The 21600-nt window shown below is 26.2% G+C and overlaps 1 protein-coding gene across 1 annotated transcript in view; it reads right to left on the reverse strand.

The window, feature by feature from the left end:
* Positions 1-21159, reverse strand: part of LOC129606505 (uncharacterized) — a 113975-nt gene extending 92816 nt beyond the window's left edge. The window contains exons 1-2 of the mRNA XM_055516846.1: positions 21040-21159; positions 20725-20898 (exon numbers count right to left, since the gene is read on the reverse strand). Coding sequence (XP_055372821.1) covers positions 20725-20898; positions 21040-21159 — 294 coding nt within the window. The remainder of the gene's footprint in view (positions 1-20724; positions 20899-21039) is intronic.
* Positions 21160-21600: the final 441 nt, after the last annotated feature.

The following is a 21600-nucleotide window of genomic DNA, read 5'->3' on the forward strand; positions in this document are numbered from 1 at the left end:
ACTCATAATGTCCGTCTGCTTTTAAACTCCTCCACTCACTAACTCTTCTTATTTTTCGAAATCAATTTAACATCAAGAAAAATGAGAAAAAATATGGTTGACCGTGCCAACTCTGTGATACCCGTACGAATTTGTTATCCTACGTGCGAATAAATATGCCATAAATGACTATGGGGTAGACTATGACTTTAAGTTGCCGTATTATCATATTAATTTATATAAAATTTCAGTACTGTGTTTTTCAAAATACTGTGTGTGCCAAACTATTATTGAAGTTGTGTGGCAGCTACCAGAAAGAGGCAAGAAATTTTATCAAAAAAAAAACTCTAAAATTCGTACCGGTAGAATCGTATGATATTTAACCAGAAATTTCGATTTTAAAATAGAAAAAAAAAATCCTAATAAAAAAAACCAACAACAATAAATCAGATCATGACAAAAAAAAATAAATTTCGATGATCCGACAATTAACCCTCCACAGGATTCCACCTAATATTAAATACAATTTATTCCTACCTAACGCCAACATGATCATACACACCTATAATTCGCATTAGAATAGTATATGACATATAAGGGGTTAGCAAAGAATTAGAATATTTTAAACTGAAATAACAAAAATAAAATACAACAACAATTTGTATTATGCGTACAAGAAGAAAATAGAACGAAAAAGAAACAATAAAAATAATCTGATATCACAGCACATAACCGACCGTAGTGTGTGTTGTCTAGTTAAGTGGATGTGTTACAGAATATTATAAAAATGTCTGTTAAATACTTTTTTTCAATTTTTAGGACATTAGTAAGCTTATAGTTAACATACCTAGAGAAATGTAAATTTGGCTCTTAGTAGAGTTTCGCTTTGTGCTACCCGAATTTCTTGAAATGCTCGCCAGTTAGTTTCGGTAACAACCACAACTCAAATATCAAATTACAGGGAACTCCATAAATCCGTTCCTTAGATATGGTGAAAAATGAAAAATCGGCCGGCAGATCAGTTTTCAAGCCCTGATCTTTCCAAAAAATTTATATGTTCATTGTTTTAATACGAAGAATTCAAATGTTAAATTTCAATGGAATTCATTATTTCTCTTTATATATGTAGGCAAAAATGTATAATTGGCCCGTAGTAAAATTCCAGTTTCTGACACCTGATTTCTTCCAAAAGTTAAGAAGTTACGCAGGCGGTCGAGCAGAGCTTATTCCAAAAGTTGATCAATCCGTGCCACGGTTGAAATAAACTTACATATAAAATTTCATCAAAATCGGTTCAGCAGAACTTGAGATTTACGCGTGCACACACAGACCGACAGGTTGCTAAAAATAGTTTACTTACACTTCCTACTATGGAGAAGTGCATTCCCACCGAAAACTCGATATGCAAAATTTGTTGCCATCACATTACCTACCTGTTGTATACACAATACGGTCGGTAAAAATTGCAAATGCCAACAAAGTGCAAGCATACTTATGCGTAAACATTGCAAATCATCCGATGTGCGACTGTACACATTTTTTTCTATGAATATGTATGTTTATGAATAACATTACGTATACATACATATGTAATGTTGTTTGTACGCACACGAAAACAATTTGTTAAAGAAAAAAATACAATTCGTATAAGAAAAGAGGTATAAAATCTGACCACCATTTTAAGTTGTATTATTGAAATTACTATTAGGGATGGGGATTTTAAATTTCATTATTGCTACCTATAGAATAGAGCAATTTGTGTAAAATTAAAATTTGTATGTATGAAAAATTCCTTTTGATCTTGAAGTTAAATTTTTCCTATAAAAAAAAATTTAGTTTTTCAAATAAAAAAAAGTTAAGTACTTATACAACTTTCAAATAATTATTGCGGTCCTCTACTTGTACTTTCTATATAACTTAAATACCTATAGGTAATCTTCAATAATAAATTTTGTTATTCAAACTTTCTTCTGTGTCAAACTCATATCCAGCATTGACAGAAAATGTCTGGCGACAATAATACCGATAAAAAAATTAGGAAGAAAAGCGAAGAAACTTTCAAATAATTTCAGCACTTTATTGAAAGCGTTTTCTAAATGCACTAGGTATTGATGTTACACGTTTTTCTGTACAACTTTCTCCCAAATCTGTTGATCAACGGTATTCTTGTTTTAAAATCTAAGTACTTGCAAATAAATAACGCTTTCAATTATATTGGGTTATGGATAAAGTTTTGACCTAGCACCCATGCTACTTTATATGTTTCCCATATGCATGTGCCTCAATAATACATACATATGTATGTACGTACATTACACATTTATGAATTCGTTCAATGATTTGTTCAATGATTGTGGATTCCATTGTAATAATTGCCTTAAGAATATAAAATATTACACATGTACAGATAGTGCAAAGAATTATGATAGAAAATAAATGTCTGCTATACGGAAACTATTTAAAAAATTCCAACAAAAGAATAATGAACAAACCACCTTATTGACATAAATTTGCAGTTTGCAAAAGGATTCATTAGAAAAATTCATTCCAATGTTCGTAATTATTTAATTTCACTTTGTTTCAATTTCAATTTATTCTAAAATTTATTCAAGGTTATTCACGTACACAAATAAAAACTTTTAAAACATAATGTAAAAGCACAACTTGTAAAACTCAAATTAAATTATAAAAAATAAATTTAAAAAGTTTCTTCTATTTTTTAACATTTTTTATTGATTCAATATTTTCATTTACCATATTTTTTTTGTCAACTAAATTTTAATTAATTTAATAGAAATTTTTAGGAAATTTTTTTATGAAAAACTTTACGTTGTATAATTTCCATTCACACAACACTTATTTTTTTTGTAATATTTTACAAGAGAAAAAAAATATGTAAATCATTGTGTTTTACAAGTAAACTTTCACATTTTTTAATATTTAAATGCCCAGGTGCATCAATAATGTAAGAAAAACCTCGATAAATATTTTTATGTTTACAGACCATGAAAAAAATATTATTATGATTCAAGACAAGCAAAAAAAAAACAACAAAACTATAATCATAAAACAAGGACAAGAGTGTAAAGAACAAGATATAATGCAAAGAGCATAAAAGCAAGAATAACATGAATAAATATTTAATATCCTTGAATAGTTGACCATCGCCTTTTTTATTTTTTGAAAACTTACTCACCACTCTGTGAGTGATTAAATTGAATATTTTACTTCAAAGCTTTGGTTCTATATGAAAAATTTTTATTTTTCGTTTCAGTTATAAAAATATGGTAGAGATAATAAATTATGTACTTACATAAAACAATGAAAATGGTAGAAAAATACAAAGAAATATTAAAAATTAACCTTGAGATACGCGGTATAACATAAATTTAATGGCAAAAGAAAAAATTCTACTGCAAAAATAAATTTTAGAATAAACGAATTGTTAGCAATCCATAAAGTTTCAAATAATTTAATTTCAAAAAAATAAAGGTTTAGTTTTTTATATCTGTTTAGTATATCCTTGTTTCACCTGAATTCAATAAGTTTATATTCATATTCAACGAGGAAAAAATTTATTCGAGATCTTAATAAAATGAGAAACATTTAATTTTTTATTTGAATAAGAATAATTATTGGTAAAAAATGAAAAATTTTCACAACAACCATATTAATTAAAAATTCCAATCAAAATTTATTTTGTATTAATCTCAAAAATTAAGGATTAATAAGTGACATTAAGAATTGATCCGCTTCTGCCGTAGATATTGTCATTTAAATATCTTTGTCATTCTTCATACTTTTATACCCTTACTGAGGCATTACTCCTTATTCTTTTGATATCTTTCATACTCATATATACACTTACTGAAGAAAACTACAAAACCGTAAGATAAGTTGAACTTCTTAATTTGCCTCACCACATACTGGTTGAAGTTCTTCAGTTTTTTATGTAAATTGTAAATGTGCAGGCAGACTTAGTAGTCATATTATTTTATTATCCTTTTCTCCTATATCGTAACATATCTATTTATTTTAAATTACTTCTTGGTGCAATAAATACTAAATTTGCAAAGGAATTTTGTTAATTTTTTTTTAAATATGATCTCAAAAATATAAAATTAACTTAACATTTCTTATTCAATCAAATATTGAATCAATATTAATTTTTGCCTTCAAAAAATGATCTTCTAACATTGTTCAATTATAACGATTTCAGTTACATACCAAGTACTGATTGTCACTTTTGTTACTAAACGAAATTATTTTGCTATCCTTAATGCTTTTAATAAACAATGGTTCTATTTGAAAATATTCATAAAAAATTCACTTTACACCCAATTGTAAAAATTGCAATTCTTAAATTTAAAGTAATCTAGTAATCGATTTCAGTAAATTCTATTAAAAATTTCTAATTTAAAAATTTTTATAGAAAAATGAAAATCTTAGCTATAATTTTCGTGTACATCATTCATATATAGAAAACCAATCGAACCTAACCTTAAATATAACCTTAATATAATATTATTATAATCGACACCATTTAAACCGTACCCTCCATAAAATCTACACAAAAAAATTAGCAAGAATAAAAATATTAAAAAAAAAACCTAATTTAATTTTATTTTTTTTTTTTACCAGTACAAATAAGCCTATGATGCCGATAATCAAGGACATTTATGTAAAAGAAATGTAATCAAATCTCATATATTTTTCTTATATATTATAAAAAATATTATAATAACGACCATATAGAAAAGCAATACAAAAATCTCTCGAAATAACCAGTATATTTCCTCACCTATACATGCTATGTCTATACATAATAATATACTATAGATACATATGTCTATGAACACAACTATAAGAGAACATATATGGAGTAGACATATTAAATCAGTTATCCTGGTAAGTGATGACAATAATTTAGTAACACTTTTCTTTACAAATACACAAAAATAAAAAAAAATATAGAAAAAAAAAATAATTTTGAGGAAAAACCAAAAAGTTTTTTTACATTTTTTTCTTTATCCTCTTGGTTTGCTTTTTTTGTTGTTTTTCTTTTTCTTTCTTCTATTTTTATTTAAGAAAATCATTCTATGGTAAATTGCCTAGAAATTGGTCATTTTTTCTCACGTTCATCCATTATACTCGTACAACAAGGACATATTACCTTGGATTATAAGGATTATAAGTTGTAAGAAAAGAAAAGTAGTGAAGAAGGAAGAAAAACTAAATAGAGAGAAGAGAACAGAAAAAAAAGTAATGTTGAAATTACATTGATTTGTACCACAAAAAAAAAAGAAGATACAGGAAAAAAATTAGAGTTCAGAAAGAAGGAAGAAAAAAGCAAAAACATGAAAAAACATAGAAAAATTAACTACAAGTGACATTTCATGTCCTTTTTTATACCCGTACGAACGTATGTTCGAAGGGTATACTAAATTTGCCTTACCGTTTGTAACGCTAAGAAATAACGGTGTTAGATATAGACTCAAGTATATGTTTTTGATCAGCGTCAAATTCTGAGTTGATTTAGCTTTGTCTGTCCGTCCGTCCGTCCGTCCGTCCGTCCGTCCGTCCGTCCGAACGATAACTCAAAAACTAATTGAGCTAAGTTCACCAAATTTTCACAAATGATTTATTGTAGTAAGTGCCAGAACCCTATTTAAATTGGACGTGATCGGGGTACCGGTTCGGGTAGCTGCCATACAACTTCAAAATTTATTTGGCTATATCTCAGAAACTATAAAAGTTGTGGTATTGACATTTCACACAAACGAATATATTAATAGGGCCAATGTGCCTCATAAAAGTCGTTGAAATCACTTGGCTCCTTCTGGTACCTGCCATACAACTTCAAAAGTTATTTGACTATATTTCAGAAACTATTAAAGCTATGGTATTGAAATTTCACACAATCGAATATATTAATAGGGCCAATGTGTCTTATAAAAGTCGTTGAAATTACTTGGCTCCTTCTGGTACCTGCCATACAACTTCAAAAGTTATTTGACTATATTTCAGAAACTATTAAAGCTATGGTATTGAAATTTCACACGAACGAATATATTAGTAGGGCCGATGTGCTTGATGAAATTCGCTAAAATTTCTTGGCTCTTTCTGGTAGCTGCCATACAACTTCAATAGTAGTTTGGCACAATCAGTATTTTGAAAAACACATAGTACTGAAATTTTGCATAAATTAATATGGTAATACGGCAACTTAAAGTCATAGTCTGCCCCATAGTTAGTTATGGCACATTAGTTATTCGCACATAGGACAACAAATTCGTACGGGTATTACAGAGTTGACAAAGTCAACTCTACTTTTTTTCTCGTTTTTCTGTATTTTTACTTTTACCGTCCTTTTTTTTTCCTCATATATGGTTTCTTAGACAAAATGTCATTCTTAATTGAGTGTTTCAGTTAGATAAAAAAAAAATTTTTTTTTCTGCATGAAATTATTTTTTTTTGGGATAAATATAAAATTTTTATAAATATAACACCCACACAACAAGACCATCTTAACAAGAAATATTGAAAAATGAGACAATATTGAACACTATTAAAAACTAAAATAGATGTAGTTGACCGTATGAGCTATGTGATACCCTTACGAATAAATGAGTTGTGAATGCCGCAGACTTTTGAAATACAGTTCCAAACAACCTTTTGCTTTTTATGTCTAGTTCTATTTATATGGTAGTTACCATACTCATACAATCTAATAGAGTTTTACTAAAAATTATGGTCACATTAACAAATTCCTTTATTTAAAATTTCAGGTTTGTGGCTTCAATAGTTTCATTCTATGAACAAACATTTTATCAAGTTGTATGGCAGCCACCACAAGCAGTCAAAAAATTTCAACGGGTTTCAAAACTATGCGCTGAATAATTTTTAAAATATAGTCAAATAAATTTTCAAGTTATCATTGGAAAGAACGGAGGGGCAGACAAATAAACATGGTTGAATCCGCTCAGAATTCGACGCTGATCAAAAGCATACACTTATGTCTATATCTCAGACCATTATTGTTCTTAGCATTACAAATCGTAATGCAAATTTATAATTCCCTTCGTACGGGTATAAAAAGCAGCATCATCAGGATTATTTCAAGCTAGTCGAAATTATTTTATGACCATGATTGGAAATCGGTCGTCGACAAGCATTTACTATTAAGATGTTATAAGTGCGAAAACCTTCTTCATAAAATTGAAAACGAAAGATAAATATAATACCGATATTAATATTAATTGAGGAGAATTAAGTTACGCAAATTAAAAATTTCCTAAAACAACATTATTGTCGAATAACTGATTTACTAATTAATTTTTTCTTTATATTTAGATAAAAATTGCTGTTTGATAAAATCAATTTTAAATGGAGGTAATGAAGGTTAAAATACGTAAATTTGGCAATACCGTAGAGATATCAACGAGCTTTAAATTAAACGAGAAAAAAAATAGAGTTGACCTTGTCAACTCTGTGATACCCGTACGAATTTGTTATCCTATGTGCGAATAACTAATGTGCCATAACTAACTATGGGGCAGACTATGACTTTAAGTTGCCGTATTACCATATTAATTTATGCAAAATTTCAGTACTATGTGTTATTCAAAATACTGTTTGTGCCAAACTACTATTGATGTTGTATGGCAGCTACCAGAAAGAGCCAAGAAATTTTAGCGAATTTTATCAAGCACATCGGCCCTACTAATATATTCACTTGTGCGAAATCTCAATATCACAGCTTTTATAGTTTCTGAGTTATAGTCAAATAACTTTTGAAGTTGTATGGCAGGTACCAGAAGGAGCCAAGTAATTTCAACGGCTTTTATGAGACACATTGGCCCTACTAATATATTCGTTTGTGTGAAATTTCAATACCATAGCTTTAATAGTTTCTGAAATATAGTCAAATAACTTTTGAAGTTGTATGGCAGGTACCAGAAGGAGCCAAGTAATTTCAATGACTTTTATGTGACACATTGGCCCTACTAATATATTCGTTTGTGTGAAATTTCAATACCATAGCTTTAATAGTTTCTGAAATATAGTCAAATAACTTTTAAAGTTGTATGGCAGGTACCAGAAGGAGCCAAGTAATTTCGAACATACGTTCGTACGGGTATAAAAATCTCTTAATCTAAATTTGGAATAAAATATGGCAGTCTTATTTTATAGGTGCAATTATATTTATTGTTATATAATAAATGCTTGTCACGTGCTGCATCAAAATATATATAAAAAGGTTTTTAATATATGTTATATAATATTAAACAGGTATATTATAGGTTGTTCGACAGGTGTTAAGAATCAAGATCAAAATATGTTAACATTTTTAATTAAGGATGAATTTTTTCGCATCCGAAAAAATACGAAATTCTTTAAGATTTAAATTAGCTTTAATATTAATTAGGAGTCAAATAATGCATAAGGAATGAGCAATATGCATAAGGAAAGAATATTATATAAAAATATTTTTTGACAAACTACTAAACACCCACAAACTATTCAGCAAATATAGCCCAAATACCGATAAATTCTCATAACTGTGTTTCAAATGAAGAAATAGGAACCAAAGGGGAAGAAATAATTTTATCAAGATGATAACATCAAAAGTAAATCCAAGCAGAGAATTCTCGATTGTTTACCTATTCAATAACTCGGTTTTCAATTCCTTGAATCAATTGAGCAATAGAGTAAGACTATAAAATTTTAAAAATTTCTACTGTTAAATTCAAATACGTTCTAATGGAAAAGATTCGTGATCGCGTAAAAAAAGTCTAGAATTTATCGAACAACACATGTAAATAATATTACGTGTATTCCCAAAAATTTATATTTATTTGTATACGAGTAAAAAGAAAAAATTGAACGAACAAAACAATTTTATTATTATGGCTCATATCGAAAAGTTAATTACAAAGGAAAAAAAACATATAAGAGCTTTTACCAATTAATGACACAATATATTACAAGACACCTATTTGTAAGTTAATTACATCTGCCATTACATAATACAACCTGCATAAATAAAACATTTTTTAAGTAAATTAATTGCTTTAGTTGATTTTAACAATTTTACGTAGATGACACGTACAATTTCTATTTAGCTAAAAGAAATTTAAGTACTTTTTTTTCATTTTGTTAATAAATTATTTTGGATATAGACAAATGTTATAATATAATATCTATGTATATATGTGCATGAAAAAATATTGAAGTTAACGTATACTTTTATATATTGCATAATAATGAGTAAGAGAGAAAAAATCCACAATATTAAAGTACAGAAAAATAAAATTTAAGAATTATAGGAAAAATTACTTCCGAAATTGGTAATTCGTAAAACGCATCTTGTGAAAGGAAATTGGAAGATAAGATAGAAATTGAAATCAAATTCCAAATTTGGAAAAACATTTAAAATTGAAATTGAAGCCAGATTTTTGGAAGTCAAAAATTAATATTAGATTAAAATTATATATATGTATAAAGAAACAAAAACAAGAAAATTATACTCGTAGCAAGAATAAAAAGCATTTCGCACACTTTTCGATCTGAAGAAAATTAGTAATATTTGGAAAATTTTCAGGAAAATGGAAAAATGTTGCTATAATATTTTGTTCACCACACCTATCACTCTTTTTCATAACAACTATCAGGTCTCATATATCTTCTATTTGCCTATGGTTATATTTCTGAAAACATTAAGTTTCACTTAACAATTTGAAAAAAATATGAGAAATTTTTTCCAAATTAAATCTAAATTTTGAACTTAACAATTTATAGGAAACATATTTTTCCTATTTAAGGAATTTTCTCTGAAAAAGTGACCACCATATCTTTCTGTTCTACATTTCTAACTATTTGTATTTCTTACAATAAATATTAATTTATTATTTCAATAAAATTATTTAAAAAATGCTATTATTTTACTTAAAATACTTAAAATGATATTATTTTACTTAAAAAAAATTATTTTATTTAATATATTCCTTTATTATTATCCGGCATTATCCTTTAAATTCATTTAATTATAATAAAAATTTAATTACATAGAATTTTTAATTAATTAAAAATTTTATTACTTTATTTAATTTCAACTTCAGCAGTAATTTAGTAAATTATATATCGATAATTATTTTTCACTTTATTAAATTGCATTTTAAGAATTTAGGAAAATATTATTTAATAATATTAAGCATTATGTCCTTAATCCCTCTTAAAACCAAAATAATTTAACATTTACAATTATTTTCAATTTTGTTAAGATACTACCAGTTAACAGGAAAATAATATAGATTATTTTGTTTTTCATTAGTTATAATTTATTTTTTTGATAAAATATTTTCTTAGTAGACAGTTCTAAAACTTATGGTATCTATATAAGATAATTATCTTATATGAGGTACCATACTGGCATAAGATATTAAAAATTCATATTTACTGTTTCCTTATAAATTCAAACTTCAAAATTGTGGTTTTCATACACCGTTATTAATTTTGTTAAAGAAAATCAATTTCTAAATAATCCCTAATGAACGAGAAGTAATTATAATTTCATTATAGTTTTCCAGTGAATTTAATTTTAATTCTTATTGTAAACTAATTTAAAACCATTATGGATTGAAGGAAATTGAAGGAAACTAGAAAGAAAAAGGAAAACTAATTAATTAGATATTAAAAAGATATATGATTTTTTTTAAACTTATTTCTCTATTAAAATAGATTGAAAGTTGCCATTATAATTAAGGTATTTTCACAAGATTCCAGATGCTTTAACTGTGAAGAGAGCTGATATTACTCGATTGGACAAAAATTTCGCGGTTTACTCAATTCAAGGTTAAGTTTATAGTGAACGTAGAAAAATTTCCCAAACGTAGAAAATCACAGTGTTTTTGAAGGTAAGATGTTCAGTCGATAATTTGACAAAAAATCTTAATCTTATGAAAAAATGAGTAATCTTATTGGAAATGTGAAGAATTCTAATTTGAATGTGAATAAAATTTATTATTTTTTATCTCACAATTTAATAGTGAGATGAAAAAGCGAGATAAATGATTAGGCTGTAAATTAATGACCGATAATGATAAAACAATTTTCAAAGCTCCTGAATGCGTTCTGATTGAGATTTGAAAATAAAGTTATAAAAGTATTGTCATTATTGAAAAATAAATAAGTATATTAGTAGAATATTGCAATGTTTAGAACAATTTGCCGGCAATTTCTTCATACCACTGTAGCTCAGTTGGTAGACTGTCAGAAAAAACAATTTTTTTAATTTTTCTGCCTAGTTCTTTTGACTCAAAAATTCAATTTCTTTTTATAATTTTTCTAATGACAAACACTTTATTCTAATTCTTTATTACGTTAAATGATTTTGGTATTTTCCTAATTTTTTAATAATCATAATAATCTTGTGCACAAAAAAATATCTAATATCATCATTATAAAAATTAAAAAAAAAAACACTTATTTCTGTTTGTACTCATGAAAATTCCTTATTGTGGAAGATATCAATATTAAAAAGAAATACTAACAGTTTTAAAATATAAAATAATAAAATATAACAATTTATGTAAGGAAAACATCTAAAATTATAATATTATACAATTAAACAGCATGTTGACAACCTGACCGAAAAATAAACCCTGCACAGTATGCAAAAACACTTAATACATTAGGAACCGTAATTTTATCATTAATTTCATTAACACAAAAACCGTTTCCGGCACCCTATAAATATAAAAAAAAAATATTCTACTAAATAATAAAACCCGTAGCAATCCCAAAGAAAACAAGGCATAATTTTTTGTGAATACATAAAATAAAACTCTGAAATTTTTATTTTAAATCAGCATAGCTAGCTAGTATTTTTTTTCTTGAAAGCAAACATAAAATATCCATAAATTTATTCAAAATATCTTGTAAAAATTTTACGTTCTCCCAATAAAAAAGGAAGTAGCAAGAGAATTTTCATTTTAGAAAAAAAAATATAAAAAATTTTATGAAAAAAATTAATTTTTACATATAAAAACGCCCACCTCGGGGGAAAATCAAATCCCTACTAAAACAAAAAAAAACTACAATAAAAAAAATTATTGAAAATTTTATCAACTTTCTTGCGATTGTTTCGATCCTTTTCTTTTCAAAAGTCTCAAACTTTCACACAAACAAAAAAAAAAGGAAAATTTGATTAAAATGAAAAAGAAAGGAGGAAAAAAAATCCTTACAAAAATCTGTCAAAATTTAAGGTAAACGTAATAAATATCATGGTGATAGTTATAAAAAAAAATAAATATAATTTAAGAAAAGATAACTGGTTTTTGTTAAACTTTTTAACACTTTTTAAACACAAAACTTTAAATCACTTTAAGTTGGTGAATTTATTATACTTCACACTGAATCGGGTAATTTCTTCAATATTTGCATTCTTCTATTCAAAGAATATATTAAGACGATACTGATTCTTATTTCATCGGTTGTAAGAAAATGTACACATAATCGAAAATACACTGAAACATTCTATCATTAAATTTAAACTGGATGCGTAGCCGGAATTTTTTACTTGCTAAAAATAACAATAAGAACTAAATTTGTTCAAAATTCCAAAAAGACAAATGTTCCGTAATCAAATTCTCATAAAAAAAACCGTAAAAAAATAATTATAACTTTACTACTTTCGAAATATACTGCGATTGAAGAAGCCAGCCGCTACTGCTCTACATCAGCAGAATTTAAAAAATATTTCTGGTTTTTCCATAATAATTACTTAAAAATGGCATTTTTATTTTTTTGACGGGCTATAACTTTTAGAGTGGGGGGAGATTGGTAAAAATTTTCTTCTACGGAAATTAGTTTCTAGTAAAGATTTATGTACATATTAAATTTTCGCTTTCTATCTTAAAGACAGACGAAGTGAAACTAATTACAAAATTTTCACATGATGTATATAAATGTTTTGCAAAAAATTGTGCTTTCGAGAAATACTCAAAACCAGTCTAAATATCAACAAAATGCGGAGCATCAATTTTTTATATTGAGTTTTAAATTTTATCTTTCAATAAACTTAAACTTTCTACATTTTTCTCTGCATAATTCCTGAATTAACATAGGCAATTCAATCAAACTTCAAAAACACTATATTAAATTAACTGCAGAAAATTTGAATTAAAAAGAAAAATCAAAATCTGCAAAACTTCACTTTTCCTTGTCACCACTGAGTAATTAAAAAAAAAATTAATTTTTTTTTTTGTTAATTAGTTAAAAAATTTTGTTTATAGTTTATTGATAAAATAACAAAAAAAACTTCACATTATTTCCGTAATTATTAATTAAAATTTCTTTAAATCAACTTCTTGTTGATCTATTCAATAATTTCCATTTTCATACATAATGTAAAGTAAGCGCATGTGCTCCTTACCTACACATGTATAAGAATTACAAAACTATGCACCATAAAATCTTTATTTATTACGAGTATCAAAAACAAAAGAAGGAAACAAAAGTCAATATACTTCTTTTTCTTTTACTTTTTGTCTCTTTCATAATATCTTTTTTATTGTTTAACGGCTTTTGATTTCATAAAATAAAAATTAAGTGGAATAAATACATGTACACATATTGCATAATCTTACAATAAAATTGTTATCGTACATACACATTGTTTCACTTTATCTCTTTTCTGTCATCACTATAATTTTGCTGTAAATTTATATTGTAAGCAAAAAAGAAAACAGAACAAAAAAACGAACGAATAATAAATAAATTTAATAAAATGGCTGTAAAACACAAGCATCACATATGGAATAATCATAAAAGTATTTCATTTGTTTCAAATACATATTTCAAACATTGACTCTGGTATTAGAACAGAAAAAGGAAAAAAGGAAATTTTTTAAAAAAGTTTCAATGTAATAAAAATGAAAGAATTTTTTGTTTGCTTTACGAAAAATACAATATAACATATAAAATTGCATAAATTTAGGCTAAATTTAAATTGCAACACCTGAGTGTCAAATTAGCGATTTTTCACAACAATGTGAGTTAAAACTAAAGGTTTAAAGAAAATAAAATTTATATAACTTGTATAGCTCTATTCAGTTACTTTGACATATTAGTGCAGGTCGGGGTAGAAGCAAGAAAATCCTTACAGCTTTTACAATTTATCAATGAACAAATTTCGATTGAAAATTTTCTAAAGTACCGGTTATTGAAACTCCAATATTATGACAGAACCCGGTCTGTTACAAAATTCGATTGGAATATTATAAGAAAAAATATTTTTTGGGTTGGTTTTGCGTGCAACACCATTAATGTGGTAATTATCTATAGCTAACAAAAAATTCATATGAAAAATTATAAATAATTGAAATATTCCGAATTTTTTGCTAAACTTAGTTTTGGAAAATAGCGTTTTTTCCCTGAGGATCCTGTTATATGAAACAAATTTAAAACGACATTATACTCAAAAAAAAGTTTTTTTTTGTCCCTTTGAATGAGTGGTTCAGAAAGTAATTTTGACTAGGAAAAAAATAATTTCGATTTTTTGGAAAATTTCATTTGGATTCATCGAATTAATGGAGCTTTTCTATATCACCTGATTTAAAACTTTGAGATTAGCTTAATAATTTAATAATAATTTGCATAAAATAAAAAACGTAACGCTTAAAAATTTATGAATATTTATCGTTATTTTCGATTGGAAGTAAACAGTTTTAATTTTTTTAATTCGATAATCACGATTTTTGCTTTCCTGCTTTTAAAAATTTAGAAAAGTATACGCAAATTTCTGCATTAAAAAAGATTAACGAAATTTGGGCAAATAATTGTTACAGAATTCTAAAAAAGAAAAATCTTTCTAAATTTTTCGACGATAAGAACAACATTAAATTCGTTTTGTTCCTAAGACTCGAAAATTAATTGCATTTAACCGAAGTTTGCATAAATCAGCACGTTAATTTACATGAAAACTTTATTTATATATTTTTGTTTGGATTATACGATATTATATAAAATTTTTTACCATCAGCATTCACAATAATAAAAACCCTACGATAAAAACTACAATATAACAGAACAAACAGGCGTATTAAGCTGCGACCTTTCTGCAATATAACTCTTTTTGTCTCTTCTAAATAATATTAAAGTGTTCGCGTTACAAAAGAGCAATTCATTTAAAAAAATAAAAAGTTATAATTTTTTTGTTCTAAATTTTATTTTGTTTTACTTGTTTTTTTATTTGTGACTTTATACAGCTTTGTAATCCTATAAACAATACATACATACATACTCATATATAATATACATAATATGTACCGCCATTTTCATATAATGTATGTGAAATCATAAAATTAAAGTGAAGTTTCCTTTATAAAATTCTTTATGATCCCAAAAAAAAAAACAAATACACTATTTCCTTGCTTCATATATGTGTGTTCAAAAGTTTTATTCATGTATTTTTTTTTCATAAATCTAAAAATGTAAAACGACAAAAACAATAAAAAAAAAAAACTTTTTTCTAAATGGATTTAAAAAAACAACAAACAGGATTACAAATAACAAAAAATGGTGTACTTAAACGAAAAGTTAAAGATTATTAAGTTTAAATGGAAATAAAAGGAAAGCAAAAGGAAAAAAAATCAAAGCCACAGAAACGCTGAAAAAAAAACATAAAAAAGATAAGGCGCTAAATAAAGATAAAAAAAAATTAAGTATTCCTAGAAATAATTTTGAAATCATTACAAAATTTATTGTATGCCAATACAAGGACATAATAATGAAAAAGGATCAATACAAAAAATTATTATTACTCATATTGGTTTCATATATATCAAATTAAATTTTCATCTTAATTTACAAATTATTGGGTTTAATAAAAATTTTAAGAAATTCATGACGGCAAATGATATTTTTGTGATTAAATCTAACACGTAATGGATGCTAATTGGTGCATTTTTTCTCCTTTTACAATTCCCCGAGGGAACCTAGGGCCTCCACACAACCTCGCCACCTCACTTTATTTTGAGTCATGTTCTTAATTTCTGGAATTCATAATTTTTAATAAAATTTTTAAGATGGTGAAATTCAAATGGGTTTTTATCTCCAGAACTAGATCATAAAAGATTAAAATATTTTAACCAAAATTGAAGCTTCAGTAATAGGAAAAAATTGTGTAAAAATAAATTTTGCAATTTTGGAAAATTTCAATTGAAATTCCCGGAATAAGAAAATCTAGGAAATCACTAAAAATTAAAAAAAAAATAAATATTTTCTTAAGTTATTTCAAGACTTGATTTTTCTTATTATTTTAAAACTTACATAGAACACAAAATAGGCTATTGTCCTAGTTTCAAACCCTCTGCTAACCCTTTAAAAGTATTTTTGTTTAAGAGTTTTGTATTTTTTGGAATTATAAATGATATAGACAAAAAACAATATGACTTTTAAAAATTAAATATTTTTGTTTTCATTAAATTCCCGTAGCCAGGGAACCACTTAGATTTTAAATCTAACCTTAGGCAATTTTTTTGATCTGTATGTGGAATCTAATATCTTAAACTTTATTCTTCGAATATTAACACTTATCATAAAAATAAAGCAAATTTTTAGTTTTGAACCAGGACAAGGCTAGTAAAAAATTTTACGTTCAATATCCTGTCTAAAATCATTAAATTTTTGTTCTAATAATATAAAAAATATAAAATTACATTTACACGATTTTCTTGCAAAAAAAATGTTTATATACTTTTTATATCCATCGTATATCATAACTTTTATAATATTATTCAACTAAAATATTAAATTGTGAAAGACATTCTCTACGAACAGAAATATTGCATTATAAATATTCATTTATTTTTGTCTATGTTTCAGGTACTCAAAAATACCCTCATAAGTTCACATAAATGTGTTAACATTATAATAATAAGTATCTAAGTTTGTAATTAAAAAATTACATTACTTTTATTTTTCTACAAGTATATGGAAAACTGGAAAATATAGTCTATCTACACTCCCAAACTTTTGTATTATAAAAAAAAACGAAACGAATTTTCAATGAAAACTCTTTTATTCAGCACAAAATCTCATAGAAAACTTACTGATATAAATAAGAAATAAAAAAAACAAAAGAGAAAAAGTAAAGGATTTTTTTTAACAATGTACGTGACCCTTACTTAATTTAAAAATCAAAAAAAAATTAATAAAAAATTAAAATAATAAAGTTGATCACAATTCTTATATACTATACTGAACTAAAGTACTATGAAGTCAGATTTTAGAAAATATGCAAGAATTTACTATAGTAATATTCTTACTCTATACACCAGCCATTTTATAATTATTATCTTTTAAAATTATCTACAATAGCTTTTAAAATTTAAAAGAGAATTAAAAAGTTTTATTATAGTTTCGAAAAAGTTTTTCGATTTTATACCTTATTTAAAATTTTGACTCTTTATAGTTTTGTCATTGCCACTCACATAACCGTAAAGAAGGGAAGAATTCTGCAATGATGTAGTGTATGTAGGTACATATTATGTATTTAATGTTGTTATAAGTTAAATGGCTTCTTAAAAATTTAATTATGTGCTCCAAATTAAATCGTATATTGTCATTAACAGAGTGCATAATAATGCATTTGATTTGACTACTTATTATGGTAATGGTATAAAATTCCCTAAATAAAGAGATCAATGTTACGCAAATTTCAAAGTTTATTATAATAGCCAACAACGAAATAGCTTAGATCTATAAAATTACCCAAGAACTTGCTGGATAGCCGAAAATTAAAGTTCAAATACTAGTGTTAAATCTTTTTTAAATATTATTATTAAAAATTATACCAATTTTTCGGCACTTTCTTCAAAATCTGGCCTAAGTTAAAAATTAGAAGTTGACAAAAAGGCGTAAGGAATATCTCACTTTATTTAAAAAAAAATAGTTACATAAATTCAAAATTATAATTAAAATACATATAGAAAGTAAACGAAACACATGTGCTAGTCACTGCAAAAAAAAATTTTTTTGTATTCCAATGTTAACATTCTACAACGTAAGGGAGAACTAAATCGATGAAAGCATTCTGCTCTACATAAAATATCTACTTAACTAAAGCTTTCTTTGAAAAACTATCAAAGGTTCACAATTATCTTGTTTAGAACATCAGACACTTTTAAAAATTATTATAATTTATTATAACAAAATTGTATATTCCTGTCAATTAAAGTATTACAGTCAAGAATTATAAAAACGAAACTAATCTAGAATTGGATTCTAGATTTTTCAGTCTAGAAATTGGCTGAAATAAGATTGTGATTGAAAAGATTATGGCTGGAATAATTATTTACATGACATCGCGTATACGCAGTATACTATAAATTAGCTTAGTAATTCAAATAACAAGAATTTTTCATTTATTTCGTATACTAAGCAAGTAGGTATTCTGGCACTCTGGGATGGGAAAAAATCAGCCCATATCGCACGACCTACTTTCACTTCTTATTTCCTGGTACAGGTAGATGACCTGCTAAAGTGTGTCATGACTTGTATAACTGGTCGTTTATTTCCTGGTATAGGTAGATGACTTGTTTGAGTGTGTTATGACCCATGTACATATGAATGTACGAAGCTGAGGTGGTCGCCAGGTCAATGAGGTCAAAGGTTGCAAAGCAAGTTGTTTACTTGTCCGAGTTCAGCGTACTTGAGACTTTGCATGATTTGTTTACATGTGAGTTTCCTTTGCCGGAGTTGTCCAGCAGATAAGGAAATTTAAATTAAATATTTTAAAAATAGTATTAGGTAATCAGAAAAATCAGAAAGTATGTATTTTTAATTTTACCTTGATAGTAAAAAAGGAAAAAACTTGTTTTATTTACATTGAGGTACCTATAATTTTTATTTTCCTTCTACCTTAATTCTTGTTATTGTATTTAGTTGCTTGCGCACCGCATTGTTTTTGTTTTTACTATGCATAATTAAGAAATAGCAGGAATGTCTTTATTGCTTACTTTTGCATAAGAAAAACAAGATGCATGAAATTTGTTGTTGTTGATGCAAATAGTTGCGTTGAAAATAAAAACAAATTCTTGTTTTCATTTTCTTTGATTGTACTTAAATGCAAAAAAAACTGGTTAATCAAAAAAAAGTCTAGTTGTTAATACATTACGCATTTGTATTTTTCTTAAAGTAGAATGTTCTATAGAACGTATATACCTATAAATTACAAAACACATTTTTTTTTTTTTTGTACTTTTTCTTTAATATAATTATATATAGTACATATTTGTTCTTGGAATCTTTCTTTAAATATTTTTTTTCGATGACTACAGGTTAGAATTGCAGATATCACTGGTTCAAATATTTGTATACGTCTTTGAAACCGGTTCCTATCTCGTGCAAGCTTATCGTATATTCCTTTTCGAGCAATTCTGTAAGCAAAATCCCATGCATACATATAATGAATTTTTAATTTCAAGTTAAAGTGAACTTTTGTTTTCATATTTTTATTATGTAGTTAATTCAGTATTTTTTCCTTTATCAAATGTATGTAAATGTTTATTGCATTTTTTACAGCACATCTTAATTTTTTAATTCCATTATGTGCAGCAATAGGGCATAAAAACTTATAGTTTTCAATTTGTAATAATGATGGCATACTTTCTGTTCTGGTATAGGTAGATGACCTGCTAAAGTGTGTCATGACCTGTATAACTGGTGTTGACCTTTTGAAGTATATAGGTGATACGAGTTTAATTATACGTTTTTAGGAAGTAAGAAGTTTTAGGAAGTTGGCCTGAAAAGTTAAGTTACGAGTTGAGGAGTTGTCTGGTTTAACAGGTCATTAATCTTGTTTACAGAATGTTGTTTACCTGTCGAGGTCATTGTTTTTGTTTTGCTGTTCTTGTTTTTGTTTTCGCGTTAAAAGAGGTAAAAGAAATAATCTTATGATGCATATACCTACATATTTGAATAATATTTTTATTTAAGGTCAGAAAATTAAATAAAAAGAAAAAAGAAAAAGTGCTGGAGGTTTAAAAATATTATGTAATAGAAGAATATATAACATAGAACTGTATTTTTAATAGTAATTACCTGGTTTTGATTATGAAGCTGTTAAGTGGAACATAAAAAATTCTTTATGTAATAATACGCATATATTATATAACATACTTACTTTTATTTTTTATATGTAAAGAACCAAAAATAAAATATGATATGCACATATGTATATATTATGTATAATGTACAACATAGCTTAAGACCTTAATACCTATAAGTGAAAAGAACACGCCTGTAGATAAGAATTACGGATAAGAAAAATTAAGATGTAGGTACCTATAAAATTTTTGTTGTAATAATTATTATACAACATCCATATGTACGTAGGTCTAGTTACCTTTTATTTTAAATCTGAAAAAACTAAAATGAGCTGTAATAGAAATTCTGAAAAATTTGAAAAATTTGTAAATAACAAAAAACTTCTTATTTATTATAAAAATTTTATTTTTATTTTTCATTATACTTAATCGTTACTTATAAAAACTACTTTGAACTTAGTTCTAAATTTCCATGCTTATTTTTTTTAATTAAAAATTTGTTTGAATTTGCCATTTGGCAATATTCTTCTTTTTGTGAAAATAAATTCACATATTTTAACGGCATGAAAATAAAAAAGGATTGGGTGATAAACACCCAATAAATTTTCCCCTTTTGGGATATTTTTTTTTCTACGCCATTTAAGGCGTAGATTTTATCTGTTTCCATTTCGGAAACAGTTATATATTTTTTTGAAAAAAAATTTTGCTGTTCATTAAACGCGTTAATAAACAATAGTTCCGATTGTGATTGTTGGTGTTGTTGTTGCTGTTGTGGTTGTTGCTGTGGTTGTTGTGATTGTTGTTGTTGCTGTTGTGGTTGTTGTTGTGGTTGTTGTGATTGTTGTTGTTGCTGTTGTGGTTGTTGTTGTTGTTGTTGTGATTGTTGTTGTTGCTGTTGTGGTTGTTGTTGTTGTTGTTGTGATTGTTGTTGTTGTTGGCTCATATGCACCTCATGGTGCAGCTTCATTCTTTTGCGTTTTGGTGGAACAACTGTCTGACAGTCCGTTACCACAGCGTTGTATGGAGTAATGAACTCCTGCAAAATAAGATCAACCTCGGTTGGTTCCATTTTGAAAACTGATAATGTTGGTAGCAAATTCTCTCAGTATTTATACAACATTTAACAGGATATAATTATTACATATTTTTGTAAAATTGTAAATTAATTAAAAATTCTTACAAAAAGGTAGATATAGAATACTTGTTTTCTTTCAAGATAGTACAAAGTAATCTATTATTAAAAAATTATTAAATAAACCTACTATAAAAAAAGCCTGCAAAAGAAACAAGTTAAATTAATAAATTTATCATTTTTATAGATCCTTTTTCATTCTCAATTTTTAATGAATTTAATTTTCTCTATCTTTAATGAATTATTTTGTGTATGCAAAATTATACGATTACAGCCTGTGACAGGTAGTATTTTATAATTGTTACAATGTTGAAGATTATTTATAATAAAAACATTGATCGTTGAAAATGAAAGAAACATTATAATAAGAGTAAAAAC

The sequence above is a fragment of the Condylostylus longicornis genome, unplaced genomic scaffold, assembly GCF_029603195.1.
Source record: "Condylostylus longicornis isolate FDR11 unplaced genomic scaffold, ASM2960319v2 ptg000018l, whole genome shotgun sequence".
Taxonomy (NCBI): domain Eukaryota; kingdom Metazoa; phylum Arthropoda; class Insecta; order Diptera; family Dolichopodidae; genus Condylostylus; species Condylostylus longicornis.